The sequence below is a fragment of the Folsomia candida genome, unplaced genomic scaffold (assembly GCF_002217175.1).
Source record: "Folsomia candida strain VU population unplaced genomic scaffold, ASM221717v1 Fcan01_Sc006, whole genome shotgun sequence".
Taxonomy (NCBI): domain Eukaryota; kingdom Metazoa; phylum Arthropoda; class Collembola; order Entomobryomorpha; family Isotomidae; genus Folsomia; species Folsomia candida.
The window spans coordinates 4,561,538-4,572,379 of record NW_019091198.1 but is presented as its reverse complement, the minus strand read 5'-3'; the positions used below and the strand labels follow the sequence as shown (position 1 = coordinate 4,572,379).

Genomic DNA, 10,842 nt, shown 5'->3' with positions numbered 1-10,842 from the left:
CATAGTTATCGCTTGGTTTCTCACAAAAGGAATTGTAGTATTTTTGCAATGGTAGCTTGCCCACTGCTACGACGGACTTTGTATACTCTTCACAATTAGCAAAGAAAAGGTTAGCAAACTTGTAATGTAATGGATGTAATGGCCCCCAACATTGATTGTACCTGTGCAAATAGAGAGTGCACAAGTGCAGGATCAACTCTCCTTCTCTACAAATACTACATAATCTCTCAAAATGGTCTTCAGACGAGAGGACGCTCTACACATTTCACACACTGATCTATAGGTTTTAAAAATATAATTACAATTAGTTTGTTGGTAAAGAAAATGAGTGTGTACTACGGACGGTTGTACATTCATGAAAGTAATAGAACGAAATTATGAGTATGTACAAGACCTACAAATTGTCGCATGTAAATATCTGTTGTGGTTTGTGGTCAACATGTTAAAATGCATGATGCTCGTATAGTATGTAGATCTCTAATCAACAACCCGAGAAACCATCGACTTTTCCGTTTGTTTTGAAAATGCATATATTTTCAATAGGTAATCGGGTATCTGATTAATGGTAAGGCTCAAATGTAGATTTATTTAGCATTACTAAAGTTTTAATGAGTCATCGAAGCCTTAAGGTAGATAACATAAAACAAAGTATAACTCTCTCAATGAAATTTCCAATCATTCATGAGAATTAATAGCCGTTGTACTAATTCGTGACGATCGTTTTCATTATATGCAAAATGTACAAAAAGCTAAACCCATTACTAAATGCTGTAATTGCACATAATCATGTTGATCTTTCCTATAGTTTGTATGTGAATGACTCCGGAAGTTTAACCATTCAAACAAATACCAAGTATTAATTGTAGAAGAGTATTTTCAGTTTGATTTAATTGAATCATTTTGTCTGTATTTGCCCACGTTTATGAATGATGCTTAGGATATTTACTCGTAAAACTGCCCCAGATAGATAACGAAAACTCTATAAATGGAAATTCATACGTTAAACACATGTCCAGTTGAAAATTGCAACTGGTTTTTGAACAATTGAATGTTTTGTGTTGAAATAATAGGCTATAAAAACCATGGTTCAATTAAAATTCAACGACGCTGTGGTACAGCAGAATTGTCATGTAGAGGTAAAGCCATATTCCTATACTGATATTGATATTATCTACCCAATTACAACAATTGCATGGTGATTTTCTTTTATAGAATCCTGTTCTCGTGACAAAAATAAATGCAAATGACTCAACAGCCACGGCGTTTATTATTTGGAAATATTCAATAACAACATGGAAATGTGAATATTACTGCATAAAAAATTCCGATCTTACGGGAAACGTTTACATTTCTGAGAATACAAATCTTCATTCAGCTTTAAAATTTTGGTCAGATCTGCTAGCATCTGTTCCTGGTCGAGTTGTGGTTATCACAGACGCACGCTTTGAAAACTCAACAACAGATATTCGTGTCACAACCCATGAAATACAAGTTACTCGAGCTAGAAAAGGGCTAGAAAGGCTTCGAATTACGGGTGATGGCGAAAGTGATGCTTATTTGTTCACAAGAAAATACTTCAATGCCATGAATGATCTGAAAAATGGCACAGAGAAAGATCGACAACGGTTTAAAGAGCATATCCAAAAAATCAAGTCACCAAATTCAGTACATTTCGAACGTGTTGTTATTTCATAGGATCATTCAAGGGTCTGTATTTCCCAGTTTTATATATATCTTTAAAAATATAACACTTACATAGAGTTTAAATGTATATAATTAAATGTATATCACAGACGGCAAACAATGCTTAAGTCATTTACTTTTCATTGTCCAAGCCTTTAACAAACTTGTATCTCTTAATAAACGTTGTGGCGTTGCGACGTTTTAATGGTTCGTTTATATCTAAATCCTCCGGCTTATCGTAAATTGTACCAATAACTATTCGCTCTGGGACATCTGGATTTAAGAAATAATGGCTGAATTCCTTCCTCTTGTTCCTCTGTGTTCGTGTAGAAAATTCTAACGTTTCTCCATAAAATCCAAGTCCCCTTCTGTCAGATGGTCCAAGACCATCATTGCCAAGGGCTTCTGTCATGCCAATAATTGTTGTTCCCAGTCCTTGACCATCCACCCATCCAGCCTTTTCCATAATTTTCCGACCAATTCCCCTTGTATGCTTTTCGAAGGCGCCAATTTTTTCTTTTTCAGAAGTAGATGGGCCTGAGGGAGAAGAAGGGCGTACAACCTTCGGAAATTTCGGAGCAAATACTGAAACGTCTTCAAGGCCCTGTTGGAATCTTTCAGATCTCCTCATTTCCATAAAATCCTTAGCATCTTGATCTCCACCACCTGTAATAAATGAAGATAAATTAGCACAAATATTCGAATAATTTATTAAGGCTTAGTTAGTCAAGTCATTCTTATATAATAATACCTTCAACGTAATAACCCTCCATATCCACATCCCAATCATCATGGTCCTCCTCTTGGGCCTCCCAAAATTGTGCATCCGTATAAAATACAAGTCCCGAACCACCTAACATATTTAACTAGCATTAATATTATCTGCAAGTACCCGTGAAATAATAACAGCAGCTACCTTTTTCCCATTTCAACTCTATTTTCTCCTCATACAACCGCTGTTTATCTTCGTCAAACATGGTTCCGTGAGATGTTCTCTGTAAGTTCAAAGTAAGCAAGATACAATGAGTTTTACAATAAGCTATTATCTAAAAGTAAGATTAAAGTTTTAAAAGTAAGATTATTCCAATTTATTACATGGTCATTTAATGCTTCATGTCTCTCCCATTCTTCACACCCGTCATCATCATCATCCGCATTGCTTTCCTATAGAATGGCATATTTAAACTTTAGCACTCAGCCTGCAAGTCCTTAGTAAATTATCATTTAATAATACCTGATCAGACTCCTTCTCTTCTCCTTCTTGGTGATTTCTACCTTGGTCTTCACCCCCAATGGAAGAAAGGACTCGTCCTTTCGCATCTGTTATATCGTCCTCATCGTCCTCTTCTCCGATGGCTTTCTTACTTTTAAATGTCCCATAATCAAACGGGACGTTGCTGTACTTCTTAAATACTCTGGTAATAAATAGTTATACAATGAGATCATAGTTATACAAATTGATATCATTAACATAAGGGTGAATATTGTTATACTTAATACCTTCCCCTAGGAAAATGAAGTCCTAGCTTTCTGATTATACTTGGTGGTAATTTACATTCTTTAATTAAGTCAAGAAAGTGCTGATTTGGGGTTCCAACGTTTCCCCTGAAAACAGAAATAGCATGTCCACCAATGAAAGAAATTCAGTGGAAATCGCCAGTAGCAGAGCTGGGATAATCCTGATTAAGGATTATGGATTATTAATCCATAATCCCTAATCCGGCAATGAGAGTTTTTTGTAGATTAATCCCAATCTATAATCCCGATTTTTCAGGAATTAGAATTAATCCGGGAATAATCCCATTTGATTTCATTAATCCATAATCGTGATTACGGATTACTAATCCTGATTAATCCCAATCATGATTACTAATCATGATTATTAATCCAGATTAATCCAAATCATGATTACCTATTCATGATTAATTCTCAATCTGGATTACTCAGTTCAATTCCCAGTTCCATTTCATCCCACTGTGTAGCTTGAAGTCTCAAGTTCTCACAACTTTGTTCTGTCAGCTACCATTTGAAGAATCAACATGTTCTCGCTGCCTTGTGCTACATATATCAATTGAAACTGGCCTTTTAAATATTTTATGTGAAACCACATAGTTGAAGTTTTTGCGCTAGATATAGTGTAAAAATCATTAATCACCAAATTAATCCGGATTATTAATCCATAATCCATAATCCTGAAATTTCCAGAATTTATGGATTAATCCGGATTAATCCTGACATGAATTAATCTCACGAAAATAATTTAATCACAATCCACATTATTTTCTGGTTAATCCATAATCCTTAATCCACCCTAAAAAACCAATAATCACCCAGCTCTGGCCAGTAGAATGCAATCCGATAAATTTAATTTCTAGTCTCCTACTAACCTCGGCATTATAGATGGTGGTGAAAGTTCTTTGGAAATAAACTTTTGCAAATCATCCTGACTGAGTTCCATTTTGGAAATGAATACTTTACTCGGCAATTCATTCCCATCCTTATCCATCCACACTTTAAAATTGTATTTTCTAATAAATTCCAGTCGTGTTCTTTCCTCATCGAAACGGATAAGGCAACAGAATCTTTTTCTTGTCGTGACTGCTTCATTTTCTGGATTAGTCAAAGTCGCACTAGAAGCTGATGCTGGTGTCGTTTTAATGTTCACAGTTTGTGGACGATGTTTAAAATGAAATAAACTAAACTTGTTGGCTTCCGTAAAAACTGCAAAGTAATTTCGCAAGTCGGATGAATGAAAAGTTTCTGGAATATTACTTAGCAGACAATACAAATATTTTGTTGAATTGATATTTGCGATAGACATTTCCTTCTCGAAAAAGATTAACAGTCAACATGACAAGTATTTAAGAGATTTATACAAATAACTCAACTCATGTGGGCAAATAGCTTAAAACTATGGTCATTTTAAATTTTAAACCGATATCACTTCTAAATTTACTATAATCAAGGTGCCAAAATAAGAAAACATTATATCAGTTGATGAAACTGAAACTGAGTTTCGCGCAGTAGACATTCGGGTAAATCGAACAACAAAGTACACCCAATGAGTACACTCCTTTATGAAAATTACACTATTTTGCATGCGTAAAGAATAAACGAAATGTTGACAATTTTATTCACTAGTGTTCATTATATGTCTTGAAACTAATTTTAAAAATGTTTAAACCTAAAAAAATTGGAAATTGGTGACGATTATGTCATCACCAATGTTATTGAGGATCGGCAATATTATTTTCCACGGCGAATATTGGTTGTTCCTGACAATTTTTAGGTCCACAGGCTCTGTGTCCAGTAGTTAGCAGATGATAGGCTGAGAATAAAATACGCAATTATATTACTGATTCTTGTAACTGGAATTATTCTATGGTTTGCCACTTACCAAATCGTCTTGAGCTACCGCTAACAAAGTAGCATCCTGAGCACTCGAGGATAGTCGAATTATCATTTAGTGCCTTTGACATACCGAACATTTTGGCTTTGGCGATACTTTCGTTCGGTTCAGTAACATCGTGAGATTGGACGTGCTTTTGTATTTTGTAACTACAACAAGTTTCAAATCGGCATCGGCTACATTTCATGGTTCCTCTGAAAAGTATAATAATTTCATGATTGCCAAAAAATCAAGCAGATTGGGCCAAGAAGTTTGAACATAATATTTTACATACCGGTAATGGCCTATTAGATGAATAGGTTTCCCACACTCCCAACAATTCATATTAGAATGTTTAGCAACATCACTAATGTTAATGTTCATTGGTGTAAACATGTATCGGTCACAAGGATTCAGATTTGGATTTGCCCCGGAAAGTTTTCGAGTCTTTGTTTTCTTTGGGGGTGGAATATTCATATCCTTGTTCACCAGTGGAGGTTTTGGCATTCTGATAGGATTATCGTCAACCTCGTGTTGCACGAAATTTTTTGTGGCTCTGCTCTGATGAGCTGAATCAGCTACGAGATGTGCACGGAAATCCAAGTCTGTCGAGAACGTGAGGCAACAATCTTGACACTTTTTGCCCTTGCGAAGGATATGATTTTGAAGATGGGTAACAACGCTTTTCAGGCAAGGGATGGATCGGCAGGCATACGTCTTTAGGCAAACTGGACACTGGACAGTATCAGACCCACCGTGTTCCTATATCATGTATAAAATATAGTACAAATAAACTGTAACTTAAGTCATATCTTTATTTTGATAGTTCTTACCTTAAAGAAATGGTCAACACTATCATAATGAAATGAGGTACGATAATCGCAAAGTTCACATCGATATGGGGCTTCGCAATTCACATGACGCTGCCACATATGAATAATTAACATTGTCTCTGATGGATATTTAGTGAGGCAGATTTGACAAACGTTGACTTCCCCAATCTTCTTGTGTACCTGTGAAGCGTACGGAGACAAGCGTTTTATACAATATTCCCTCATCTTAGAATTTACAATATAACTAAATATTCGTAACTTACTGAGTTTATATGGGTCTGTAGTAAGGCTTGGGTCGGTAGTTCTTTCATGCAATAACGGCATCCATGAGGATTCGTTGTAATTCTTCCAGCACTTAGAACGTGACGGGTAAGATGTGAAATTGCATCCGTATTATTTCGAAGAACTTTAGAGCATAGCGGGCACTGTAAATACGAATCAAAATACAAAACTAACCATAAAATATTATTTCACATTCTTATTTATACTAGTATTTCAAACTAAAAAATAAAAAAATAATTATAACCTTCAGATTGGATGGAAATTCCACTCTGTACTTGTCCACAGGGGAAGGACAATAAACGTAGTAATATGCTTGAAGTGTGTGTGTTTTTGGATTTTCACGAAGAATTTTTTGCAAATCTAAAGCTACATCATCATCAGCCTTTCGTTTTGACCCAAAAGGTTTTGCAGTCGGTTTCTTGCTGTAATCTGGAGTGAGACCTTTTGCAGCGGTGCTGTTTTTTGAGCTGTTCATGTATGTCGAAACAAGACTGGAAATCCCACCGTCCATTCCAACAGCACTTGCAACGAGGTCAGACAACGGCTGTGCTCTAATGCTGTCTGGGAGACATTCAATTCCAGATGGCGGTGGCAGTAGTTTCGAATATGACCATTCAGCAAATGGATTTAAAGAAATCTTGTTTAGTCGAGGGATTAGGAGTTCTCCTGTGTCTGCCTTTGTCATGGCCGCTAAATGTAATAAGGCTGTATCGAATGCTTTTAAAGGTTGCGAACCCCACAGTTCTCGCCATGATAGCTCGTCTAGGAACTGTTGTATCAGACTTTTGCTTAGAACACACAATGTATTCTAGGAAAACGAATTGAAATATTATTAGTAGGTGCTGGAATTGTAATATCTAATTCCAGAAACTTACTGCAAACATGTTTGAGACAATGCATTTGAGATAATGCATTGCGTTAACATTGAAGGGAATGATGGGCTTAACTGGGCCACCACCAAATATACCACCAGGACTTTCGGATTGGCTGACATTCCTAAATCCTATTTTTTCTATCATAGTCTATTAGATTAAGAGAAACAATAACCAATTAGCAAACGCAGTAGAGGTGTACTTTTATGAAGCAAAATATGTACCTTATCTAGCGAAGAATCAATGAGCAAGACACTATCGCGGTTAACCCAAGTGCTTATAGGAGTTAAAATTTGATCAATCCTTTCCTGCTTGGCCACATCTCCGACCTAAAAAAAATGTGTATACAATTAATTTATAGAACCAGACCAGTTAATTAATGTATTCAAGTAGCATATTCAAGTACCAATGTAGAAGGGACGTTGAGTAATTTCATTCTAATAAATTTAGCCTCAAGATCTAGCACTCCCAGAATTTCAATTTGCATCGGTCCAGCTGCGTCTACTTGCATCTGTAAATAAGGACATTTCATACCTTAATAACTCTAGACGCTCAAATGCATAACTAAGCAATATTTTGAATATACCCCAAGCAATGTTCTGAGGGTGACCACTGATACTTCAATGTGTTTACCACGGCCTCCCATTACTGATGCATTCTGGTGAAGTGCTGCCACACAAGCACTGCGTAACAGAGTGTAGACATCTTTCAGGTAGTAACTGTTAACCTGAAAAAGATTAAAATTGAAGTCATTTTTATATTCATTGACTTAAAAAAATCATTCAGCAGGTTATTACTAACCTCGACACATTGCAGAACGCTTGGGGCTGGAGTTTGGCAAGCCCAATGGTAAATTAACTTCATCGTAGTGGATGGAGGGTAGACGGAGGCTTCAAAAATTGATCCGTGAAATACAGATTGCTGCTTCTCTAAACAACAGTCAGTGGTGAACACATAGCCCCCACTGTGAGGATACTTGTCACTGTCGGAATACATTCCTAGTTTGTAAGGATTATTATGATCTTCACATTTATGATCCATCCTTATCAGACCCTTTTGAATCAGCCATTCCGTAAATTGTACGGGTGACTGCATTAAAATGTTCTTCACTTTTGCATCTAAAATATTCAAACAAAATTTCATAAGTTTTAAGTTTCATAAGTTCATAAGCCCTGCACATTTTAAACATATTTCGTATGGCAAATATCTCTGTTTACCTAACTCGCTTCTAACTGTATTTGATTGAGGTTTAGTAAGTTTTTCTTGTAGGTTAGTTTTTACAGCCACGTTCAAAGAGGGGAAGGTCTTGGCGCTGGGACCCTTATCTTTATAATTAGGCGTATTCGTATTATGATTATTATTTTTGGGGATGTTGTTGGTGGCGGCTGATTGTCTAGGAGTTATGCTAGTTAATTCAATCGGCTTATTTGCTTCAGCATGTGGTCGCTTTAATGCTGCTGAGACTGGAGCCGCAGTTGCTGGTGGTTGGTAGATTGGCCTAGATCCGGGAGCCTTGGGGGCAATCGACGTGTACTGCGCAGCCTTAGGTCGGGGGACAGGCGTCGTCTTATCTTGGCGGATAGTGTTTGAAGACAAACTGTTCACATTCGTTGCTCCATTCATCATGGTTGAGGCGATGCTGGTGGCCGGCGGTTGTTGAACAACTCTGGTTAATGATGTGCCATTGACCATGAGGGGGGCAGCAGGTCGATTCAGCTGCGGAGAACCAGATCTGAGAGAGGCAATCAAGTGTGGGGGAGCTTGAACTGCTCTGTACTGCCGTAAATTTTCATTAGCAAATTGCTGTGATGCAGTAACTGCTGTTGAAGGCGCTAGAAGAAGATTAATTGAATTTCACAATTTTACTTTTACAAATTTGGTAAATACATATTTTTTAAAACAAACTTACGAGCTTGGGTCGTGGGACACAGCAATAGTCCAGTGTTTGGGTCAAAGACAACTTGATGCATATTCCGAGATACTGAATTTGAACCTTGCTGTTGATTACTCGTTGACGAGGTTAATATTGTGGGCCTGTTACCAGCCCCCGAGTATGTTCTCAGTGGATTTGTTGTTGTCATTGTTGGCACTGAAGAAACTACGAAGAATAAAATTAGTGCACCATGATATAACAATGAATAGCAACAAGTGTAAGAATTTGTGAAATAATGTTACTACCTTTTTCAAGGCCCCGTGACGTTACTATACACCGAACAGTGTTAGAGTTCTGCTGTGACGAGTTAGCATCAAGTCTAACAAATCTTTGGCCGGAATATGTGTTATTCCCTTCTTGTTGTTGTGGGACAGTTGTTGCTTGTCCAGCAGTCGACTGATTCGCGTTTGGTGAAGAGGGGGCCAACGTAATGGCTCCGGTTGCTGAGACGTTGATAACTGTTGGAGTTTCTCTGGTACGAACACAGATCCCATTCTGGCCCTTCTTCTCAAGGTCTTTCAACATGTTGCTCAGCTTTCCCAGTTTCTTACACAAGGCTAGCGACTTTCTTTGCTTTTCCTGAAACATAAAACGTATGTAAAATCATTCAAATTAAACAAACTAGAGAATATTATATATGACGACTAACGGATAATGGCAACGACGGCGTCGTGCAAAACATGGAGAATGACTGGAGAAGACTGTTGTTAGGACTGTCCAACACATATGGGGTGTGAACTTGATTTGAAACATCCATATTCAAACTATCTAAAGCATCAGAGCGTATATCTGCAGTGTCATCATGATCAACTGGAATGATAAAATTTGATTCGTTGTCTTCGTTCAACACGCTTGTCGCAGGTGGTTTATTTTTTGGTAAAGTCGAACAGAGTTCAATAACATCATCGTCCGAGTCTTCACACAACGATCGGATATCTCTAATTCGTATAACTCCTGAATCGTCATCCGAGTCCCCCGTATTTTTCGAAAGTCTTTCCTCATTTTGAATTCGAGTTGCCTCACTCTCTAGGTCGCCTCCAATGATGGTGGGTGTCGAACCTCTTTTACTGAAGCTTGTGTCGAGTACAGAGGTTGACCTCAAGACGATGTTCGGATTGGCTGGTTCATCATCCTCGTCATCAACATCCATCTGATTTTCATCAGACTCTTTATTATTATTAGGAATTTTTTGAAGGATAGTTTCCACCTCAGAGTCGTCAGAATCTTTGGTTTCATCCCTATTAAGACGAGAAGCATCTTTACAATTGCTGCTGTTGTTACAAATTTTTGAGACCACCTACCTTTTAGAATTATTGCGCTCTCCTTTGCCAGATTCTACGTCACCATTAACTTTATCTTTGGGTTGATCATCGATCTCCTCATCCATCATCTTATCTTCATCATCCTCAAGGTCTCCATTGATCTTAGATCCTTCTTCAACTAAATCCTTCTCTTTGTGCACATTACCTCCACCACTTTTACTAATTTCTTCCTGTTCCTTCTCCTCGTCACTCTCGAGATGCACTTCCCCATCGCCATTAATTTGTATTAAGGGATCAATTTCCATCTTATCTATTTAATTAGTAAGTAAATAAGAAAATGAAAATAAAAAGCTAGCTAAAATGGAAACGGGATTCGAAGTGGAGGGATTTGGCTGCAGCGTGGTTGTTGCAATGGGCCGTTCAATTATTACGTCATCAATTTAATCATCGGTCATTTTTTCCCTCCTTTCTCCAAATGTGTAATAAGTAATTAATAAGTATAACATGGAGAATCCCCATTGGGGATACATAGCTGATAGCCATTTTTCTCGCTTTTCTAATGACGTACGATGTTGAACGGACCCCAACT

General features: G+C 37.4%; 3 protein-coding genes across 3 annotated transcripts; 1 reads left to right on the top strand and 2 right to left on the bottom strand.

The window, feature by feature from the left end:
• Positions 1-999: 999 nt before the first annotated feature.
• On the top strand, positions 1,000-1,810 carry LOC110851426. Its single transcript, XM_022099195.2, has 2 exons — positions 1,000-1,136; positions 1,213-1,810. Exons 1-2 carry the CDS (start codon positions 1,083-1,085, stop codon positions 1,693-1,695), a joined length of 537 nt encoding a protein of 178 aa, XP_021954887.1. The 5' UTR covers positions 1,000-1,082; the 3' UTR covers positions 1,696-1,810.
• A 6-nt stretch (positions 1,811-1,816) lies between these two features.
• On the bottom strand, positions 1,817-4,141 carry LOC110851425 (G patch domain-containing protein 3). The gene is made up of 7 exons (XM_022099194.2): positions 4,071-4,141; positions 3,184-3,288; positions 2,918-3,098; positions 2,779-2,847; positions 2,600-2,678; positions 2,435-2,536; positions 1,817-2,349 (listed from the first exon to the last, which is right to left on the bottom strand). Exons 1-7 carry the CDS (start codon positions 4,139-4,141, stop codon positions 1,817-1,819), a joined length of 1,140 nt encoding a protein of 379 aa, XP_021954886.2.
• Positions 3,253-10,629, bottom strand: LOC110850960. The gene is made up of 17 exons (XM_035852957.1): positions 10,293-10,629; positions 9,641-10,229; positions 9,237-9,570; positions 8,968-9,156; positions 8,276-8,890; positions 7,860-8,176; positions 7,645-7,785; positions 7,465-7,569; positions 7,283-7,387; positions 7,062-7,208; positions 6,431-6,994; positions 6,168-6,329; positions 5,905-6,084; positions 5,367-5,833; positions 5,081-5,286; positions 4,071-5,011; positions 3,253-3,288 (listed from the first exon to the last, which is right to left on the bottom strand). Exons 1-16 carry the CDS (start codon positions 10,556-10,558, stop codon positions 4,911-4,913), a joined length of 4,488 nt encoding a protein of 1,495 aa, XP_035708850.1. The 5' UTR covers positions 10,559-10,629; the 3' UTR covers positions 3,253-3,288; positions 4,071-4,910.
• Between the last annotated feature and the right edge of the window lie 213 nt (positions 10,630-10,842).

Coding starts and splice junctions, on each gene's coding strand:
- LOC110851426 (XM_022099195.2), top strand. CDS start 1,083: ATGGTTCAATTAAAATTCAACGACGCTGTGGTACAGCAGAATTGTCAT. Junction 1,137..1,212: donor AGCAGAATTGTCATGTAGAG/GTAAAGCCATAT, acceptor TTTCTTTTATAG/AATCCTGTTCTCGTGACAAA.
- LOC110851425 (XM_022099194.2), bottom strand. CDS start 4,141: ATGGAACTCAGTCAGGATGATTTGCAAAAGTTTATTTCCAAAGAACTT. Junction 3,289..4,070: donor CCACCATCTATAATGCCGAG/GTTAGTAGGAGA, acceptor TTCTGTTTTCAG/GGGAAACGTTGGAACCCCAA. Junction 2,537..2,599: donor AGAGTTGAAATGGGAAAAAG/GTAGCTGCTGTT, acceptor TAAATATGTTAG/GTGGTTCGGGACTTGTATTT.
- LOC110850960 (XM_035852957.1), bottom strand. CDS start 10,558: ATGGAAATTGATCCCTTAATACAAATTAATGGCGATGGGGAAGTGCAT. Junction 7,209..7,282: donor TTGATTCTTCGCTAGATAAG/GTACATATTTTG, acceptor TTAATCTAATAG/ACTATGATAGAAAAAATAGG. Junction 6,330..6,430: donor AATTTCCATCCAATCTGAAG/GTTATAATTATT, acceptor TCGTATTTACAG/TGCCCGCTATGCTCTAAAGT.